Source organism: Antechinus flavipes, chromosome 6 (genome assembly GCF_016432865.1).
Source record: "Antechinus flavipes isolate AdamAnt ecotype Samford, QLD, Australia chromosome 6, AdamAnt_v2, whole genome shotgun sequence".
NCBI lineage: Eukaryota > Metazoa > Chordata > Mammalia > Dasyuromorphia > Dasyuridae > Antechinus > Antechinus flavipes.
Genome location: NC_067403.1, coordinates 167,209,776 through 167,233,308, shown reverse-complemented (window position 1 = coordinate 167,233,308; position 23,533 = coordinate 167,209,776). Strand labels below are relative to the sequence as shown.

Below are 23,533 nucleotides of genomic sequence, written 5' to 3'. Positions count from 1 at the left end.
ACGATTGAAGACTGGGGTGCCAAAGACTGAATTTGTACCTGAAAGAGAAGGAAAGGATTTAATTCCATCAGCCCCTCCAGGGGCCCTCAGGGCCTGGGAGGAGAACTTAGGCCTATTTTGAATTCTCTCTTCTCACTAGAGGAGAGGGGACTAATTAGGGGTGCAGCTATGAAGCTCCTCCAGATGGAGGAGTAGTTTCAGCTGAACAGAAATACCATTAGCAGATTCCAATTGGAAGCACAATCACCCTATACATCGGGGAAGTATGTGGGATCGAGAGAGTGAAGATGGTGGCTTCTTTCCTTTCCCTCCACGTGTCCTGACCTGGCCACATGGGACCAAGGGAAAGAAATTGAGAAGCTGCTATTTGGTGAAATTCATTATTTTAAATATGATGGCGAAATATGATGGTTTTATATTATTGGGAATTTAAAGCCATGTTTGGGATTTTAAGTTAAAATATAGGTTATTAAAACAAAATGCTGGTAGTTTACCTTAGGAGAGGTTGGGATTGTATCTTCCTACTTAGATGGTATGTTTTCTAGAGGTATTGGGTAATTTATAACTGAGTTATGCCTTAAAATTTGTCATCTCTGTTGGGCAATTATAAGTTTTATGAAATTTGGTTCAGTTATTTGAGAATCTGAAGTTTAAAAAATTTTTTTTTCTTTGACTTAAAAACAATTACTTTTGCAAATCAATCTTTCTTGTCCAGACAAGAAAGATTGATTTGCAAAAGCAATTAATAATTTAAATGGAGCATCTAGTATTGGTTTGGGGGTGTTTAACATATGTCGGAGAAGATTTAAGCAATAAGCTTTGGAAGGAGAGAGATGGGACAGGAAGAGATGGTGTGAGAGAAAAAGAGAGGAAAATAGCTCTCCAGAAACCAGGAAGAAAAAGGCACAATTCCCTAGTGAATCTGCCATTTGCCATGGGAAAAGGAGAGATATATCCCATGAGGTTGGGGCTTGTCTTGAGCTGGCAGATTGGATCCTGGGGAAATGGCCCCCTAAAAAAAGTTAACTGTCATAAGTTAGGGTTGGGAAGTATGGTGGAGTGGGGAGAGGGTGGCCACATGGAGAGGGACCTTGTCAGGTGATCTAATCCCCCTTCCCCATTAAGTATGGTGGCTGCAACACCTTGCTGGTTCGGATATCAATTGCTTCTACTGTTTAAAGGAATAGCCTACATTTATATGGTGTTAATAACTGAATGTTTTATTTTTATTTTTCAAGTCTGCTCTAAGAAGTTTGTTGGAACTGTAAGTTATCTGAAAGTGATTTATTTCTACTAAGATCTCATCTGTCTAAAACAAATTATTTAATGCTTATTTACGTGCATGGTAGTCTCCTTGTTTAAGGAATGATAAAAAATCCAGAGCAGGATTTTAATCTGATCTGATAATTTGATAGGGTTATTTCCAAAAATTCTTTTTTTAGAATGAAGAGAGTATTAATGTTAAATCTGAAAGATTTAAGTTTCTTTTATGTGGAAACGGGATGCACAACATTAAATTTAGAATTTTTTTTTCTTTGTATTTGAGTATTTTAAAGGCAAATGATCTGTGTAATGTTAAATTTAGAACTATCTACTTAGATAAGAAAGATAGCTGTAGCAAAAAACAAAAAACAAACAAACAAACAAAAAAAAGATAGCTGTATAAATTGTAAACTCTTTACTGTGATTCTTGAGAACTAGATTCATCTGAAGCCCTTGATTTATGATAATTGCTGTAGAAGATAAAATCCTTTGAGACTGCAGCTAATATTTGCTGGGAGTTTTGAATTCAGGTGTGACTGCATAGGTCATAAGGTGGAATGGTTAAAACTTAAGGACAGTTACCTGAAGTAAAACTGCCTTAAATAGATATTTTAATTTGAGGCCAGACTTTGGTTGCTGCTATTAATCTTTTAATCTTTTTACTTCCTGAGGCAAGAGTTTCTTTATCTAAGGGTTTATTTTGCCCAAATACTGGGGCCACTCCCACCATGCCTTTTGAGAAAGTTAGGAATCTCTTCCCCCTGATTAGGCTAAGGTTTAGGCCTAGAGCCTTTTCCACTGTGTGTTGATGGAAGGCAGGGCTATCTTTGGAACCCCAACCCTAGGCCTTTGACTTACTTATCAAAGATCTATATTGTTGTCAGATGCGGTTTTTTCATGTTTTGCATGATGGGGGGGGGAGGGGGGAGAGCTATATGGGAAGAGAACATTTGACACCCACACAATTCCCCATTATATACGCGGAGAAAATGAAATGAAGGGGAATTCACTCTAGGTGAAGGGAAGGAGGCTTATAAGATCAGCTGCCCATGTTGCATTGCTGGAGCAAAGGCTCCTGACCAGTGGCTTTACTTTCTAAAGTATTAGATCCGGTAGCCAAAGGATGGCTGACCTGTGTACCAGCAGTAGCTGCTACCACTCTCTTGGTAGAAGAGAGTAGGAAGCTCACCTTTGGAGGCAGTGTTATAGTAAGGGTCCCGCACCAAGTAAGGACAATATTAAATCAGAGGGCTGGGAGATGGCTCACAGATTCCAGAGTCTTGAAATATGAGGCAATACTACTAGAAAAGGATGATCTAGTAATCACCCAAGATCATAACCTTAATCCTGCTTCCTTTTTGTCCCCTGGAGCAGAACCATCCATTGGAGAAGAATATTGTTGTTTAGAGTTAATTGATTTTCAAACAAAAGTAAGAGAGAATTTACAAGAATCGCCAATACCTGGGGGAGTAAATTGGTTTATAGATGGATCCTCTAGAGTGGCAGATGGGAAAAGGGCACCTGTGGCGCCACCTTTATCTGAGTGGATAGTTGAAGATGCAGAGACCTCAAATTACATTTGAGGAGGGGACTTCCACTGAATGGGACAGAAATTCTGAATCTAGTGCATTGTAACTATATGACTTTTCGTATATTAATTACTTTGGGAATTACTTTGGGAAACTCTCATGGGGCTTTCCCTGAGCTTTGGGTCTGCCTATTTCCTCATGATAGCCATAGAAACCATACTTTTATCTTCCAGAGATGAGAACCAGCTCCTCCTGCTCATCAGAATATAGGGAGAACTTTTAACTTAGCAAATTGCTGGATCTGTGGTGGATCCCAACAATTGAGCTAATGGCCATGAGTATCTATCCCCTTAAGCTCAGCCTGGATCCTTAGTAACTGATTCTAAATTCATAATAGGACTGATTTCTGGAACTTAGAAGAGAAATATCAGTGGCCATTGATGGAAGATAGGATTTGTTAAACAGGGCAAAGTTTGAAGCTGGGAAATAGTGTATGTGAGTGGACTTAACTCTGGACAAGGTAAAAGACTTTTTCTTTCCTTGTAGTGGACACTGCAGTTGTCAAGTGGACACTGCAGTCGTCGTTTGGAGCTCTTGAGAGCTCTGGCACAATTCCTTAGAAATTGCTGCGGATTGACAAAAGACTTTTTGTCTGCTCTGTCTCTAGGAGATACAAGGGAGGCTGCAAGGATTTGGAAAACTAAAATTTTACCTGTCTAGACATCAATGGGGTTGGTACCCTGTCACCCCAGGGACCTTTGGGAAACATGGGACTCTGTTTCCCACATTTTGGAATACCACTAACCTAATAGGTCAATGGCCAGTTGCCAATTGTAGGAGGAAGGAGCAGGGTTTATGGAAATGTCAGTATGTCACCTTTGTGGGGAAAGATCCCCTAGGGACGAGAGACCAGCAATATTACCTTTTTACAAGGAATAGTTCAGACATTCTCGAGGGAACAACATATTCTAATGGGTCATTATTGGATCTGTGGTTTAACTGCTTATACTCACCTACCTCTTAATTGGACAGGGATTTGCTATATTGGACTAATAAGGCCAAAATTTTTCTTTCTTCCTGAATAGGCAAACCAATATTTAGGGATTCAGTTGTATGATGATTTGGGAAGAGAGAAATGGAGTTTAGATACCTCCATTAAGACTGGAGATGCAAATAGTTGGGGTGATGTCTGGCCTCCAGAAAGAATAGTTAAAGAGTATGAGCCAGCCACTTGGGCTCAAGATGGAAGTTGGGGATATAGAACCCCAATATATATGTTGAACAGGATAATTAAGCTTCAAGCAGTTGTAGAAATTAACACCAGAAGGGGAAGTTTGTGTGAAACTTAATTTGTATATTTGTTGTATAAAGGTGTATAAAGATGACAATGGAAATCTAGTAAAAAGTCATTAAAAAACATTAGGAAACTTGCTCATGTGCAAATACAGACCTGGACTTGGTCCTAGTCCTTGGTGGTCCTAGTTTGGGGGAAGCTGGTAGAAGCAGCTCCCTTGGTTTGGCCTTTTAACTCTCAGTGGTGTTACATTACTCCCTATCTGCATACCTTGTTTGATCCGATTGATAACCAGAATAGTCCAAAACTCATTACCTAGAATGATTAGGTTGGAAGAGAAAGCCGAAGGGTCTGTTAGATTGATGGTGTTAAAAGGACAAGGGTGGGAGCTGGTGGTCCAAGGAGACCGACAGGAACCAAAAAGGGATGAGAAATTCGATAGGGAATGTGAAGTTATGCTACAAGAATTTGAAGAGATCTCAGTGTATAAATAAGAAGGGGGACTGAACGAGATAAGGTGAGATCTTTCAAGACAGTTGTGAAAATCGAGTAAGGCTTCATCTATTTCAAAGTTTGAGTAGGTCTAAAGGACTTTAAGCATTAAGTCAAGGGCATACTTAAAGTGTCTCCTCCCTGCCATCCTCCTAAGGGCATACTTAAAGTCTCCTCCTTGTTATCCCCCTAAGGGCATACTTAAGTCCCCTTCTTGTTATCCTCCCTATTTCAACCAAATATGGGCAACTATGTACTTATTGGTCAAGTTCAATTTCCTGAGTAGTTCCCACTTTTAGAATGTAAGATCCTCAGCCAATAAGGATGAGGGTCAGTGGTGGGAGAGGGAATTTGCGTTAGGGATTAAAAGCATTGACCCTACCCCCTACAGTGCTTCCTCCCTTCAAGTGTCTGCTCCATGGGTGGGACTCCCGATTCTCTAATAAACTTTGCTTTGTTTCTAGAGATCTCGCCAGTCTTTTTTTATTAAATGGCTTCTGACCCACACAGGGACACGAGAATCCAAGCATTTAGTGAGGGAAAAAATTTGATTAGCAAATTAAATTTACTGAGGCTCACCAAAAAGAAGCTGGAGGAATTACGCCTTATGGGTTGCAATGCTTTCCTCTACCAAAAGAAAATAAGAATGTCATTAAAATAATAGAAGAACAATAAAATTTATACAGACAACTTTCTCAGAATGGGAGAATAACATCATAGAGTTTAGTGCTGGAAAGGACTTTAGAGAGATGGGAAAATAGCCATGAATATAGTAAATGACAAAGGAGACTGTAAATTGAAACCAGGACTTCTTATTCCCAAATTAATGTTTTGTTTTGTTTTTTCTATTATAACACCCATCCTGTCTGAGTAGGGACAACAAAAGGAATTGAGTCCAATTTAATCATCATTAACTACCTATTATCTACTAGGCATTGTTCAAAGTGCTATAGCTACAAAGATGAAAAATAATCTTTCAAGGAGCTCATAATTTCATTTGGGAAAATATACATTATATAAACAACTCTGATACAAAATAAAGTAGGATAAAAGGAAAAGAAAGATAAGACATTTGATTATCCTAAGAAAATAAGGGAAAGGAGAAATCATTTTCCAATGGATACCGTCATGGAAGACTTCATGATCAATGTATTATCTTGTTGAGGTCTAGATTTGGGGTATCTAAATGAAATTAGGGTTTAGTTGAGGTCTAGTGGCAGGTTCAGGGTACAGGGAGTCAAGCAAAGCTCCTCTGCAACCCCCTTGGATTCGGTGAAAGGATAAGGCAGTAAATGGGGTCTAGTAGCAGCGCAAGTCCCCAATAAAAGCATTTATTGGCCCGGAGAGCTAGATTGATAAAAGAGGTTTATTATTGGGTTTGGAAGTAAGGAGATAGGTGAAGATAGACATAAGGAGGGCACCAGACAGAGGGTCCAGTTGACAGAGGATCCTCACATGGCTAGCATGTTTGGAATCTCTGCAAAGAGGGGTTCCCAAAGTGGCCTTTTTATAATAGGAGACTTAGCTCGAGGGGCTTTTGGGTGTAGCCCCAAAATTGGCTCAGATCCGGGTGAGGCTAGGACAGGTCTGGATCTTCTATTGGAATTCAAAGGCACCAGGATTTGTGAGTCAAAGGGTAATTACATTCACTAGGAGGAGATGAGAATCTAGAAACTAATCTTTCCCACATCAATCTGAACTTGAACATAAAGGAAACAAAAGATTTCAGTTGACACAGAAGTGAAGGAAATATACTTCAGTTATTAGGAGATTAAAATGTATAAACACAGAAGAATGAAGGACAAGATGTGGTGAGATCTGGAACTTAGGAAAAATATTCTGGCAGCTATATTTTGGAGAAAAAAGAGACTGGAAGCAAATTCGAATTCTAGATAACAGGTGATCAGGGTTTGACCTCAGGGGATGATTGGGTGAATGTAAAAGATATTGGGGAGATATAAGAAACTGAGCTTTAAAAGTTAGGGTTGAAATGGAGGAAAGAAGATAATTATGAGATATCAAATTGGGGAGGGGGGTTTCCCATCAATAGAAACAGGGAAGTATCAGAGATCCCCCTGCATAGATTAACTATTAAGTTGAAGAGCAAAAGGATATCTGAATATTTGCCTTATGATGAAAGAAATGATAGCATGACTCTGGAACCTTTCCAATGTGGCATAATCCTGCAGAAAAATGTGTGATAATAGTCATTCAGGAATCTGATACCCAACCTCTTTTAGCCTTCTGATAACTTTAATGGGGATTCATTACCATCTGAGCAAAATTATAAATAACTGAAGAATCTCATGGCACATACATACTTGCCATATCAACCTTGACAAAGTCTAGACTCCCATGAACTGTCATTTCATCACCATCCTTTGCTCTTGTAGACAAAAGTATAAAATACATATATCATTAGAGTAAGAGTCAAACAATCTGGATTCTTAATCATATACAAGGTACTTAATCACTTTTGGCATAGATGTCTTCTTTTGTAAAATAAAATAATATCTGCTTTACCTAATTTATGAAGTTGCTGTAAGAATCATATAAAAATAATGTATTGTAATCTTCTCGAAAGGCATGTAAAATAACTAGAAAATAAACAAATAAACCAGTTAATATAATCATAAAAGAGGAAAAAATCTGTTTTATAAGTGAGTTCATCCCATTTGTATTCACAGTTATTATGACTTCTTCTTTGACCCATTCATTATTAAAATTTCATTACTGAACTTCTGTCTTGGTCTAGGTCTTTTGTCTATACTCCTGAACTGGTAATTATTTTTATTACATTTTGGTCTATATATGACATATGATTATTTCTGTCTTTTTATATGAGGAAAAACATTGATTCACATTTAAGCAAGCATATGAAGTTTAATCCATGATGCTTCAGGTTATTTCCATCATTATTTTGATTTGACTTTTGTTTTTGCTTTTTTCTCCTTGTATGCCTTTAGAAATAAATAACAATATTCTCTGGTGAAAGAAAATAATATTATGTGATCATATTAATAACTAATTATTAATTTATGATCCATCATTTTTCTCTTATTTTTGTTAAGATCCAATTCCTGAAAGGGTCAGGTAGTTTTAGAAGAATGTAACTGAGCAAGGTAATTTTCTCCCTATCCCAAGATATCTACCTGAACAGAAACCCTTACTTTTTATTTACTCTGCAAACAAAAAACATCCTCAGGTAGACCTTCCCCATCCACAAACCTATCTCCTTGTCCTTGACTCCCTTTGTTAGAGTTTAAGGCAACCCAACTCAAGAAGAAAACTAGCTAGACATGTCTACATGGAAATGTCTTCTGTCCAAATTCCTGGAGGCTACTGAGTCTCATAAAGAAGCAGCACTCTCAGCAGGAGCAACTGAAGACTTTTGGCTTACCTCCTCTTAAATGTCCACCAACTGGAGCTAGAAAGGTATAAATCTGATTTAAGGCATGAAGGGGTCTCCCATGGCAACTTCAGTTACCCAGAGAAACCACAGACCATGAATTTATTGATAATTAGCTAGTCTAATTAAAAAATTGTTTATTAATTATCTAGAAAATGTCTCTCCCAGATTTTATTCATGACACTGTTGTTATTTTGTTTTCCTTGGTTGCTGAATTTGTCTTTCTTGTATTTCTGGAAATCAATATAATTTTGAAAATCAAATAAATTCTGCAAGCCTGGTTTTTCATCTAAGAATGTTTCAAATACCTTTTATTGTTAAATGTTCATCTTAAGAATTCATATTTAGGTTCAAATTTTCAGGGTGGGGCGTCATGGGCTGCATATTAAGCTTTTTTGCTCTTTGGAATATATCCTTTCATTTCTTCCTACAATTTCTGGTGAATGCAGAATAGTTTTTTGTTGTTTGAATTTCCTTTCCTTTATATTTAAAAGTCTATCTTCTGGTTGCCTAAATTTAACGACTTGAAATTTGTAGCATTGTTATTTTTTTTCCCCTAGATGTCATATATGGATTTTTTCAATTGCAACTGGTGTGTGTGTATTCAGAAGTTTTTCACAGTTTCCTTGTATTATTTCTTGAATTATGATGTTTGAGTTTTTTGATTTGTCATGGTCTTCTGAGATTCCTATAATCCTTGTTTTTTAATAATATATTTCTTTTTACCCAGTGACATTAAAAAATTTTTCTTTACACTTATTTTTTAAAACTTTGAGTTCCAGATCCTCTCCCTTATCACTATCCTAGACTTTATTAAGAAAGCAATGTGAAGTTATGTAAAACATTTCCATAAAAGTCATGTTGCGAAAGAAAACACAGATTTAACAAAAAAAATAATCTTCAAGAAAAAGAGAGAGAGAGAGAGAATACTAAAATCTGTGTTCAGATACAATCAATTCTTACTCTTGGTATGGATAGGATTTTTCATCATAAGTCTTTCAAAGTAGTCATGGATCATTGTATTGCTGAGAAAAGCAATCATTCACAGCTGAACATCCCAGAACATTGCTATTACTTTGTACACAATATTCACTTTGCTTGAATTCATGGAAGACTTCCTAGATTTTTCTCAGAGCATCCTGCTCATCATTTCCCATAAAACAATAATATTCCATCATAATCACATTCTACAATTTATTCAGACATTCCCCTATTGATGGACATTCCCCAGTTTCCATTTTTTTTGCCCTGAGAGGAAAACTGTTATAAATATTTTTGTACATATAGGTCCTTTCCTCTTTTTAAAAAAAATCTCTTTGGGGATTCATGGCTAGTAATTGTATTGTTAGATCAAAGGATATGATTTTATAGTCTTTTGGCCATAGATCATATCTTTTTATCATTTGTCAACTGGGACATAGTTCTTTTTACAACTTTGACTCAGTTCCCTCTATATTTGAAAAATGAGGCCTTATCAAAGAAACTTGCTTCAAAATTCTTTTTACAATTACTATTGCTAACTGTATTTCCCTGATGTTTATTCTATTTGCTCTCTCCTTTCTTCCTGCACATCCTCAAAAGTGTTTTGCTATTGACCATCCTTCCCCCAATATGCCCTCTCTTCTCTCACTCCCCGCTCTTTTCATATCCCTTTCCCCGACTACTTTTCTGCATGGTAAGATAGATATTGAGTGTGCATGTTATTTCCTCTTTGAGCCAATTGTGATGAGAGTAAGATTCACTCACTCACCTCCTCTCCCTCTTTCCTTCCACTGTAAAAAATTTTTCTTGCCTCTTTTATGGCAAATAATTTATACCATTTCACTTCCTCCTTTCCATTTCTCCCTGAACATCCCTTTAATTTTATTTTTTAAAAATTATCCCTTCATATTCAACTCATACCTGTGCTTCCTCTGTATATATATATACATACATATATATATATATACATACACACACACACACACACACATAGAAGGAACATATATACCTTCTATATAATAAGGAGAAAGTTCTAATGAGTTACAAGCATCATTCTCCCATGTAGAAATGTAAAGAGATAAATCTTAATAAGTCCCTTATAATAGCACTTTTCTGATTATCTCCTTATGCTTCTCCTGAATCCTGTATTTGAAAATTTAAAATTTTCCATTCAGTTATGTTCTTGTCATCACAAATACTTGAATATCTCTATTTCACTGAATTTTTAACCTTTTCTCCTAAAGGATTATATTGTTTTGCTTGATATGTGATTCTTGGTTGTAATCCTAGCTCCATTGCTCTGCAGGATATCATATTCCAAGCTCTTTGGTCCCTTTAATCTAGAAGTTGCTAAATCTTGTGTTCTCTTGACTATGGTTCCACTATACTTAAATTGTTTCTTTCTAGATGTTTGCAATATTTTCTCATTGACTTGGGAGTTTTGGAATCTGAGCCCTATTATCCTTAAGCTATCTATATACATCTTGTCTTTGAAATCAATATGTTTTATTTGTATGGAGATACTTTCTTTTAAAGCCATTGCTCTTTGCTTCTTTTTTATACTATTATTTATTTTATTTACATTATTAATCAGTTATCTTCTCTTTTGTTTTTTTGGGAGATTTGCCACCATGAATTTAACTGTCCTATTGTGGGTCAGTTAGCTTGTATAGCCATAAGGTGAATATTGAAGGAGGGAATGCTGAGTGAACATGTTAGAGATGAGGGAGTTTTTTGTTCCTGGAGACCAAAACCTGAATATTAACAGACTTCTATATCTGTTCCCTTATGCTGACCTGGACTGGAAAAAATGACTCACTATAATTTTTTTTTTTTAAATTTTCCAGGCAAGATTGGATCTGGTTCATTTTCTGGATCTTTGTTGATTAATTGTAAAGAAAATCTTACTTCTTTCTAGTTTGGTCTAGCTTTTTCCAATGGATATTTACTAAAAGGATAAAATACGAAAGTACAAAAATCATCCCGACAAAAAAAGAAAAAAAAAAAAAAAAAAAGGGCATATTTCCATTCCTTAGCATTATATTCATTCAAAAAACAACAGCACCAAATTATTGACCATTTCTTCTTCTATTACACCAAGAAAAAGAGAAAGTAATTTAAGAACTAGTGCTTTTTGCATATGCACTGGGTTCTCTTTCAGTAACCATTTAAAAACTTTTCTTTGTCAGAAGGTATACTTCTGTCAGTCACAGAAGAATACTTAACTATTTTCTGAACTGGGATAGCTCATTATATCTTGAAACTCAAAAGCATCCCCATGGGTGGGCACCAGGCAGAGATAAGAGCATCTGTTCAAATCTCCCATTACAGTCCTAATACCCCGTGTCAGCCATACATGATTGAGGTCAGTCTAACATTTTAAGCTCAGTAGCAGAATGAAATAAAATACTAGCTAGCCATCTAACATTTAATAAACAAACAAAAAACTCTGCTTAACTTTTTTTTGCATGCAAAAAATATCCAGAAACGATATATTACCCATTTCATTGGGCACTACTCTGCTATGTCACAATAGGAAATCCACCCAGCAATATATGTCAGGTCTGGGGAGCCTTTAATTACTCATACATTGTGAAGCTATCAGGAAGGTAAGTCAATGATTTATTTGAGCCTTAGTCCCCTGGACTAGATAAATCCTGAGAATGGCTTCATTGCCATTTAGTGAACATTTAGTGCTATTTAGTCTACAAGCCAGAGACTTTGTTCCTACAAAACAAGGGAAGGATAAAACAAAGAGAAATAATGATTAATATTGATTCAATTAATTAATATTGATTCAAAATTATTTTTAAAAATATTGGCCCACAAAATGTTTGTAGCAGCCCTGTTTGTAGTGGCTAGAAACTGGAAAATGAATGGATGCCCATCAATTGGAGAATGGCTGGGTAAATTGTGGTATATGAATGTTATGGAATATTATTGTTCTGTAAGAAATGACCAGCAGGATGAATACAGAGAGGACTGGCGAGACTTACATGAGCTGATGCTAAGTGAAATGAGCAGAACCAGGAGATCATTATACACTTCGACAACGATATTGTATGAGGACATATTTTGATGGAAGTGGATTTCTTTGACAAAGAGACCTGAGTTTCAATTGATAAATGACAGACAAAAGCAGCTACACTCAAAGAAAGAACACTGGGAAACGAATGTGAACTATCTGCATTTTTGTTTTTCTTCCCGGGTTATTTATACCTTCTGAATCCAATTCTCCCTATGCAACAAGAGAACTGTTCGGTTCTGCAAACATATATTGTATCTAGGATATACTGCAACATATCCAACATATAAAGGACTGCTTGCCATCTAGGGGAGGGGGTGGAGGGAGGGAGGGAAAAAAAAAATCAGAACAGAAACGAGTGTCAATATAAAGTAATTATTAAATAAAAATTAAATTAAAAAAAAATATTGGCCCAAAGACTTGCAGAAATACCCTAAAGGAACACATTATCATAAAACTGAATTTATTAATACATATAATCAAGGATGGTTTGACATTATGGAAATAATATAATTAAACATTTAAAATCTTATAAGCCCACATAATTATATCAACAGATGCAAACAAAAATTTTAACAATAATTTATGCTTTAAAAAATTACAAAAATATAAAACATACAATGTTTTTTAATGATAAGTATATTTCTAAATCCATAAGTTTGGATCAAATGAAAAGGGAAAACAAGTTTTTGGGGAAAAAAATTCCCGAAAACTTCCCAAAAAATTCAATTTTATGATAATGTGTTCCTTTAGGGTATTTCTCCAAGTCTTTGGGCCAGTATTTTTAAAAATAATTTTGATTGGTAAAGAGATCAAAAAGAACCAGAAAAAGTTGCCTATTGCTATTTAACATAGGTCTTGAGATGCCAGTAATGGTTTAAAAAATAAAAAAATAAAAGTATATTTGTAGGCAAGAGAAGACAAAGCTATCTCTATTCTTTGAAGACATCACAATAGAAAATTGTAAACAGCAAAAAAAAAAAAAAAAAAAGACTAAATTTTTTTTCACCAATAGAATAATAATAGGAAATGGAAGTCTCACTTGAAATATTCACAAAACATATAAACTATCTGGAAGTCCAACTACCAAGGCACTAAAAAACTACAATTAAAATTAAAACTCACCTTAAAGAAATAAAGAATGATAGAAATAACTAGGGAGATATTCAATGTTAATGGCTAGAGAGCAACAGTATAACAAAATTATCCCTAAATTAATTTTCAGGTTTAATACTATACCAATTAAACTACCAAAGAAATACTTAATAGAGTTAGACAAAATAATAAAATTCATGAATGAATAACAGATCCAGAAAGGGACTACTGCTTCCAAATCTCAAATCATATAAATAAATAATTTTCAAAACTCAATATTGGTTTATAAAACACCAACAACACAAAAGCAGATCAGTAAAACAGACTTGACAAAGCTAATCTACTATTGAAATTAATTGAAATTAGCACAGTATTCAATAAATTCAAGAATACAAATCACTTAGGAATTAACTTACTAATTGACTAAAACTTTTAAAAATGGGAAAGTTTGATAGAAACTAGATTCTATATCACAATAAATTAATACTACTTTAAAAACACAAAACAAAATGTATCTCACATCGTGCTGGCCAGGGGAGAATTCTCAACTAAAGACTATAAGACAGATAATTTTGATTATATGTATAACTTCTTTTTCAAGAGTTCCTTTTGAAAACCATAAATTTCCATTTTTTTACCAAAAGTTTTCCCCAACCCCTTTTAAATCTGTTTTCCTTATCTTAATTATTCCATATATATTCTATGCATAGCCTTCTTTGTATATATTTATTTACTCATTTTCTCTCCCATTAGATTATAAATTCTTTGAGGGCTCAAAGTAACTTTTGTTTCTTTTTGAATTTCCTGTACTGACACATTGTCTGGCATATATAGTAGGTGCATAAAAATATTGATTGATTAATTGATTGATTGAATGTAAAGGTTTGGAGCATTTGGACTATCTTTGTAGCAACTGAGAAGAGGAAAAACAATGAAAATGACACAGAAAAAGGGGTTAAAGAAAAAATTTCTTAGAATTGTCAACCATTCTTTGATAAAGAGATATTATAAAGATCAAGTCTGTGGATAGACCTAAGAGAAACTAGAGAATTTTTTTCTTGTTCTGTCTGAAGAGAAGCTAGAGAAGACAGAGAAAATGTAAGAATAGTTTTTATAAAACTATTATAGCCTTTATTTTTAGAAGAGATTGAAGAGAAGTCTTGTAATGAGATTTTCTTTGGTAAGCCAAATAAGAAAATACTGTTGGACTATTTCCAGAAGTGAAGAGAACACATCTGCAGCAATAGTAATAGTTTGTATTGACATCTTTCTTATGGCTAAAATATTGCAATTGTTGGTTATTCATTTAATTGTTAATTAAATGCATATTTAATCACCAAGTAATTGGTTTAATTAATTAATTTGTGTCTATCTCAAGAGTCAACATTTATATATATAGAGAGAGATATAGATATAGATATAGATATAGCTACTATTTACTGAAAAGAAGTTTTCTCCAGATTACTAAATACTTAAAATCTGATAACTTAAATTTGGTCTCTGAGCTTCTTTTATTACTTGTAAAAAGAAGTGGAAATTGTATTAATTAATGAACAAATATCTGAGCATGCCTTTGAATTATTATATAACTCAAGATAATAGGATTAAATAATGAGAATGAGTCAAGTAACAGACCCCAATACAGTTCCTAAGGATCAACCCCTAACCCCCGTCAAAAATAAAATTTTAAAAGTTTTGCAAGAACAAAAATCAATATGTCTAGCATTGAAGTAATAGATTTGATTTGCATCATATGATTTTTTTTTTATAAAAGTCAGCTAATTAAGATATACAGGTAACTGATAAAAAACATAAAAGCTCATTCTGTACCAGATAAGAGAACAAAGAATATGAAGTTTTCAAAAACTACTAATAACCATATAAAAGATGACTCCAAATCACTAACAACTTTGAGGATTCAGCTTATACCTAGCAAATTGTCAAAGTTAACAAGAAAAAAAATGAGAAGATTAGGGATTGGAGGGGCTGCAGAGAGACAGGAACACTAACTGATACATTGTGTAGCGCTCTGAATTGGTGCAATCACTCTGGAAAGCAATTTGTAATTATGCTAAGAAAATACTCATAAACTTTAACCTAGAGGTTTCACAGTGAAGCCATAATATATCCAATGTAATGGAAAAACATATATTAAAAGTGCTAAGCTCTGGGAATACACATAGAAAAAAAGGAGATAACTCATCCTTCAATGGAGTTCACATTATAATTAGGGGAAACAACTCATAGAGCAGAGTTCAGATTCAGAGCACCTGGACAGGTCATGTGGTCCTTAAGATGTAGCAGCCGATGACAAGGTCCAGGAGTCCTTTGAGCATGACCATGGGAGATCTAATATAAAAAGTCCCAGATGTCCTGCAGTAATTATAGAAATACTTTTTATAGAAGCAGAAACAAAGTAGATGTCCTTTGATTGGTGAATCAAACCTAGTACATAAAAATGATGTAAGAGTTAATAAATATGAAGATGCATAAGGAGACTTATGAACTGATACAAGGTGAAGTAAGCAGAACCAGAAAAACAGGAGCTTCAAAATGTAAATAGAAAGAGGCAATAAAAAAAAAAAAAAAGTTAAATGCTATGTAATGTTAATGATTAAGTTTGAGTCAAAGAAGAAATATGAAAATGTACCTATTTTCATTACAGAGGAGAGACTATAGAGACTATATGACTTAAGCCAATGGACTTAATTGATGAGCTGACTGGTTTTTATTGGGTTATTTAGGGGTTTTTACATTTTTTTTCTTTTAGTTCATAAAGGATGACTCTGAATTGGGGAAGGGTTGGATGTTTTGGGGAATGAAGGTAACATTAAAGGCAAAACTATAAGAATTTATACCTACTATAAGTCAGAAATTGTGCTGCTCACTGGAGATACAAATATAAGGGAAAAAAAATACAGCTACTCTTCTCTAGGAACCTTGCATTAATGACAGAGCACACAGAAAGAGACTTAAAGGGGGCCAGATGGGGATGTAGGGATAGCACTTCAGAAGACAAGATAGTTAAGTTGAAAAGTCAGAAGCAAAGCAAGGAGGGAAATGAAGAATAACTAACCTAGGGCAACCATAAAAGCAAGTTCCCCAAGTCCCACTCCACCAGTAGGTGAATGGGGCCAGCAATACAGAGAGAGATTCTAGGGTGAGGAGATCACAAGCATTGAAGCAGCAGAAAAAAAATGTGGCAAAGTCTAGTCAGAAGCAGAGCCAGGAAGGGAAAGAAGGATGGCCAGCTTGGGACCCTCCTCAAAATACTGATTAATATGAATAAGCCAAGTTCTATGCAGAATTCCATTTCCAAAAGCATCTTCAACCTGCGAGATGAGTCTGCTTGGAGGGTCCTCTGTTGTCATCCCGTTTCCCCACACTTGGAGCTTTAGGACCCAAGACTTTCTTTCCCCAAATTCCCCCTTTGCTTCTGGGCGGGAAGCCGCTTTGGAAAGGCGAAGCCCCCGATATGAGGCGGTCGCTTTTTCCTCCGGACGGTGATTTGTTCCCTTCTTGAGGGAGGAAGGTCCCTCACTAGCAAACACTGCTGCAGTAATGACTGGGAGTGCATCTGGCTGCTTGTTTGACCATTTATTATGCATAAATAGGCTGCTGCAATGATTGTGTGTACGGCAGGTGATCAGCTGAGTTGGATACTGAGCACCCAGGACACTACATCTGACCAGATGAACAAGGGGGGAAAAGTGAAATGGCAGGCAAATAAGCAGGCGTCCTGAGAGCGGGGCGAATGGAAAAGCCCGGGACGCTCTGAGGAGGGAAGTGTACTAGAGACAGGTATCGTGCTGAAAGGGGAGCAAGGTTCATACCTGAGGACTCACACCCACCTGAGAGCAGCCCCCCAGGTGAAGGCACAGGGCCAGACCAGGGACCGACAGGAGCCCCGGACCCAACCCGGGACTCGCGTCCTCACTGTCCAGCAGGGGCCGCCCTGGCCCAGAGCTCCCGGGACCCACGCGTCTGCGGGAGGGGAGGGGACAGGCGCGAAGGGCCAGGAGACGGGAGAGAGAGGATCGGGTTGACTTTGTCATCACAGCCCAGGCCAGCAGGAGGGACTGGCGAGTGGGAGGGGTTTCACTGCAGCAGCGCGGCGGCGGCGGCGGCGGCGGCAGCAGTGGAGCGGGGCTGGGATGGAGCAGAGGCTCGCCGGGCACCGGAGGGCAGACTACTGAGTGCGCGCGCTCCCCCGGAGCCGAGCCCCGAACGTTCTGGGCTGTGCGCGCAGCGCCCCGGGGCCTCGGAAGAGATCGTCCGGGAGCGGAGAAGGAGCCTTTCGCAGGGGGGGCACTCTCTCCACGCGGGAGGAGGAGCTGGAACTTCGAGGGGAGCCCAGGCCAGAGCCCCAGGGGTACCATGGTGTGCCACACTCTCTTTACCCTGCTCGTCTTCGCGACAGGTACTTTGGCTTAAGTTCCGTCTTTGGGGAAGGACCTGGGTTAGGGTTTCGAGGGTGGTGAAATGAACTTCGCCGGTGTAGACGATTTAGCCTCTTATTTCCCCTTGCGTGTCTAGGATCTTGGTGAGCGTGTGCACAGAAGCGCGTGTCTCTGTGCTTGGACCTGGAAGTGGGGTGGGGACGACCCGGGGAGAAGGGGGTTAGACTTGAACCTGGTCTGTACCCGCGCCTGGTTTTTGAGAGCTGGCTGCGACGTTGACAGGAGGGATACTTAGGGACAGACTCTGGCCCAGGGGAAAAGAACAGGTGGGCGCTCAATTGCGCGACTTCCATTCCCAGAGCCCAGGTTTGGGGGCTACCAGAGACTGCGTGGGCTCTCCGGAGCCGGCAGCGCTGGGCACGGAGATGGAAACGGGCTGTCGCACTACCGGGCAAAGCGTGGGACGCTCTCCTGCTTGGGACCGGGTGCGAGACGTTTCCTCCGGGGAGGAGGTGTTGTGACTGCCCGGGAGGGCGTCCTGAGGGCCAGGCTCTGCCCCTCCCTGGAGCTGCCGGCTCCCGCTTTCACCCTGGTGGGATGCTGCGATGATGCAGCGCCTGCGGCCCCATGGGCTGCTGAGTGAGCAGCAGCTTGAGATCCGTAGGACAGAAGGAAGTCAGGACTGCGGCTGCCCGTCTGAAAGGGGGAGAGCTTCTTCCACTTACTGGGTCCATATCCGCAGGGCAGCGAACTTGCTCAGACAGCCCTCCCCCACTTCCAGCGTTACTGCACCCCACCCCCATTTCCTTTACCTCCCCCCTCCCCGGGGACCCGGGAGACCACCCGCACCCTGCCTACCTGCCTCGGAGCTCTAAAATGAGCGCTCTAGATCCGGGGGGACGGGGCGGGGGGAGCGGCGCATGCTGAAGCACAGGAAAATAAGAGCTAATTTAGAGCGCCTGAGTCGTAGTTCTCAGAGAAACAGCAAAGAAAGCTGGTCTCCTACCTTCGAAACATGAAAAATCTAAACCAAAAACAGGAACCAGAAAGTTAGGGGCTGGATCATTGGAGAGGACGGCGCTGAGTCAGGAGTCAAAGGACCAACTTTGGAATTGCCACCCGGCCACTGAAGTCCCTGAGTGACATGTGGCGAGTTAATTAACCTGTCTCTGCCTGATTTCCTCTCTGTAAACGAGGGAAGGTGGTTGGAGTAAATGATCTCCTAGGTCCCTACCATTGATGTGATCAGTTTTTAACCAGTCCAGATAATATTAAATATTAAAAATTCTGGTATTTTTTGGACCAACCTTTTATGATCTATTATTAATAGCCAACATGTATAGAATGCTTTAGGATTCGTAAACATCTCATTTCATCCTTACAACAATTCTGGAAAGTAGGTGCTAAATATCCCTATTTTGCAGATGAGGAAACTGAGGCAGGAAGAGGTGAAAATGACTATTCAGAGACACACATCTAGTCTGGGGTCTGATTTGACTTCCTGACTCCGAGCCTAGCGTTTTATTCACTGCCTTCTATTAAATTGGAAAGTAGATTTTCAGGCACAGTTTTAAAATGGGAGATTTTCAGAGATGATTATTAAAATAAGAAGGGATCTTAGAAAACAGCAATCCAAAGCTTTCCTTTTACTGAGGAAGAAACTGAGGCTGAGAAACATTGACTTGCACAGTCATAGAACTAGTACTGAGCAGATCTGGGGCAGAAATAGTAGTGATTCCCTCCCTAATTCTTATTTCACCGAGGACAAAGATGGTCATTTGAAGGTGACTTCGGACCATAAAACCCTGTGCCTTTTGCACTCAGGAAAAATGCAATTTTCAATAGATATTTGTTTGTTTTTGTTTTGCTTAGTTGTATCTATAAATCCTTAATTAGGTGATGTGTGTGTGTGTGTGTGTGTGTGTGTGTGTGTGTGTGTGTGTGTGTGTGTATACAGGGGCACTCTGTTAGACATTTTCAACAAAGCAAAAGGAACCAGGCATGGGTTTCTCTGAATATGGGAGAGGTTCCATCCTAAGGAAGTGTTAATAGCAAAGATAGTGAGAGTCATATGATTCTTTAATTTTTTTATTAGCAACTAGAAAATCATTAACAAAATAAACATTTCTTTATCCAAAATGCATAAAAAGAATCCCAATCATGAAAGAGAATATAATAAATCAATTACATAACTGTATATATGTAATATGTATGTAGATATATTTTCAGAATTATGATACCAATGCCTTTTTTATCTGTTTCCCCTTCCAAACTGCTTTCTGCTCTCTTCTATGCATTTTTAAAATATTTAATGTTTTCTTTGCATAATGAGCACTACCCCCAAATTCTTTTCAAGCCAACCCCCCATAAAATCTTGCTTTATAGCTATTAAGTACTGTCAAGAAAAACACATTTGTGTTGTATCTATAATGTCTGAAAATATTTCTTAGTCTGTACTTACAGTCCATTACCCCTCCACTAAGAAGTGGAAGACATTTTATCAGCAGTATTCTGAAAATATAATTGGTCGTTCCATTGATGAGTTTTAAATTCTTTCAAAGTTCTTTTCATTTACAATATTTGGTCCTTGTATAAATAATTTCTCTGGTTTTGCTGACATTCAAGATCAACTCATGCTGTCTGACTCCCAGGTTCCTCTAAATGAGTTCCTTTTCTTCATTTGTTATGGTTAAATAGTATTTCATTACATTCATATACAACAATTTGCTCATTTCCCAATTGATAGATACCCATTTTCTTTCCAGTTCTTTGCTTCAAGAAAATGTGATTCTGTAAGTACTTTTGTGCATAAGAATACTTTCCTCTGACTTTAATCTCTGAATCACGGGGTCACAAATCATACACAGTTTTGTCATTTGACAGGATATAACTCCAAATTGCTTTCCAGAATGGCCAGACCAATATGAAGTTCTACTAAAGGAATATTAGTTTAATTGTCTTACCACAACTCCTCTGACAATGCTAATTTCTTCTTTTGTTAACTTTGCCATATGCTAGACATGAGGCAGAATACCAGAAGGAGTTTACTTAGTATTTCTCTAATTATTATTGATTTGAAGTTTTTTTTTTTCATGTAGTTACTGACAACTTAAATTTCTTCCCTTAAGAATTACCTGTTCATTTCCTTGACCATTTATTATATAATTGTATCTATTCCTTATATATGTTAAAAAATCAGACCTTTATCAGAAAAATTTTCATATTAACTCTTTCCCTTCCATAACTGCATTGATTTTATTTATGCAAAAACTTCAGCTTTATACAATGAAAATTGTCCATTTTGCCTCCTTTGATCATGTCTATCCCTTGTTATATCAAGAACTCTTCCCCTATCCATAAATGAGAAAGGTACCTGTTTACATTTTCCTCCTTTAAGGAAAGATATGGACTCTTATAGCTAAGTCATATATATATCTAGAGCTTATTATGTATAGTATGAATTGTTGATCTAAGCTTAATCTTTCTCAGATTGTTTGCCAACTTTCCCAGCAATTTCTGTTGAATATTGATTCTTAATCCTACTCATTTATAACCTTGAATACTATTCTAACTAACATATTCAGTTGACTCTGGATCTTGTTAATCTAATCTGTTCCATTCATCAACTTTTCTATTTTTATAGTAATAAATAATAATAATTATAATTATAGCATTAGCCTGTATTGCAAAGCCTTTATATGTCCTATTCCATTTATAGTCACAATAATGCTGTGAGGTAAATACTATTTTTATCCTCATTTTAGCAAAAAGGAAGCTGAGAAAAGAAATTGAAGCAACTTGCCTGAGATCACATAGCAGAATTCAAAATTAAGTCTTCCTGACTGCAAGTTCAGTACTCTATCCATGGTACCACCCATATGCTTCAAATTATTGTCATGATTGCTACTATGTGTTATACTTTGAGATCTCTTTCTCTTTACATTTTTTCACTATATCCATAAGCGGCTTATCCTTTTATTCTTCCAGATGAATTTTTTCATTTTTGTTCTGGTTCTAGAAAGTAACCCCTTTATTAATTTAGTTGGTATGGTACTAAATCTGTAAATTAATTTAAGATTATGCATTTTAGCACAACCCAACCATGCGCAATTCATACCTTTCCAATTATTTTCTTTTATTTTTGTAAAGAGTAGCTTATAATTTTATTCATGTAACACCTGTGTTTGTTGATAAATGGAATCCCAATGATTCTTAAAATTCTCCTTCTCTTTGCACAATTCTCAGATGGGAGTTGGTTTCAACCCCTGGGTTAATCCTGACAAGCCCTTGTAGGATGTTGGGGATCACATTGGTATCAGGCCTCCTGCATAGCCTCCAGATGCTGAGTTCACTTTGTGTCCTATTATATTTTCAGTGCTCTAAGGAGTGTCTAGGTGGGACCTGTAAGGGTGTACTGGTAAATGTTTAACAACTGGCCCTCCCAGGGGGAAAATGTATATTCCATGCATTTCTAAATTGAATCTGAACTATTAACATTTTACCCATTACTTTCTTAAAACTAGACAATTTGTTAAATAAATAAATAAACCACGCCTTGATCTGTAGCTTTAGCAGATATCCAAGATGTAAATGTTCCACAATGTAAGTTTAACAATGGATCAAAGATTATAAAAGCTGGCTCAGCACATCCCTGCCTGTATTTCTATAGAATGATTTATCAGGATTGTTTCTGTCCCCCATTCTGTTCTGAAAGACCAATGCTGGGATCCATCTTTTTGCTTTTGAGAGGTTATGTGGTATAGTAAGAAAAGAATATTGGATCTGGAGCCAGAGATCAAAGATACAATCCCTGATTCAACATTTATTAGCTGTGGGACCTGAACAAGTCACTAAAACTTTTGAAGCCTTAGTTCCCTCATCTCTCAGTTGTAAATAATAACACAATCCCTTTTTCATAAAGTTGTTATTAGGAAATTATGCTGTAAATCTTAAAGTGCCATATACAGATAAGTTTTTAATTGTTCTCTCACCTCATTTGTGCAAACATAGGTAAGAGTCTAGTAGAATCAGTGAAAATAACTGGGGACTTTTTTGTTCATTTTTTTTTTTTTAAGTCTGAGTTTGTGCTTTGGCAGTGTTACAAGTGTCACTTAATCTGGAATTGAAGTCTGTTGCCCCTGGGGGGAAAAAAAAAGTTTAAATTAATCCAATTATGTCCCAAGATTGTTTTCAACCAAAAGGAATGCCCATTAGGATCAAAAGTATCTTGGGTGATTATTTTTATCAGAAAAATACTGAATCATAAAATGTTTATGCTTACATTGGAGAGAAGGATTTGGAGAGAGTTGTAAAGAAATGAAAAGGGAATTATTTTGTCAACATTATTTTTTTTGGTCCCTGAAGTTCTGCCGTCTCTCCCCATTTCCCCCCTTTTTTGTTTATTTTAAGAAATTTTCAAGAAACCAACTGTTAAAAACAAACAAAAACCAAAAAAACCTGAGATTGAATATTTAAATACTATGAAAAAGGGAATGGGTAGAATGAGGCTTTTCTTACTGGGAACTAATCCTAACTAATATCTAGAGCATTTCCCCTTCATTTCTTCATTCTGACATTTTTATACACACTTAAAATAGATGTCTATTTTCAACAATGTCAGAAATGGGCCTTTACATTTCTTTTCACTTTAAAAAAAGAAACAAAACTTGTGTGGTTTCTACACCCAAAAAACCCCACAAAGTATATTTTGTTTGTAAAAGATGCTTGATAATTGAATTCAACTCTCCATTGGACTGTATAGAGCCAAAAAATATGAGAGTACTACCATTCTCATTTATTTTTCAATTGTCCTAAGAAATTAGGATTTTTTTTACAATCCTACTGCAAGTTTTCTCAGTCATTTATTATGGAAAAAGATGGTTTACAGAGGTCAGGAAGAGACTTAAGATAAGGAAATCGATTAACAAACAATAGTCCAGATGAAAGATGATGAGGGTCTGAACTAAGATGATGGCTTTAGGAGTGAAGAGATGATCAATTGGAGAATGGCTGGGTAAATTGTGGTATATGAACGTTATGGAATAT

The 23,533-nt window shown here is 37.0% G+C and overlaps 1 protein-coding gene across 1 annotated transcript in view; it reads left to right on the top strand.

Annotated features, from left to right (window-relative positions):
• The first annotated feature begins 16,964 nt into the window (after positions 1-16,964).
• Positions 16,965-23,533, top strand: part of PARM1 (prostate androgen-regulated mucin-like protein 1) — a 126,162-nt gene continuing 119,593 nt past the window's right edge. The window contains exon 1 of the mRNA XM_051966327.1: positions 16,965-17,508. Coding sequence (XP_051822287.1) covers positions 17,466-17,508 — 43 coding nt within the window. The 5' untranslated portion in view covers positions 16,965-17,465. The remainder of the gene's footprint in view (positions 17,509-23,533) is intronic.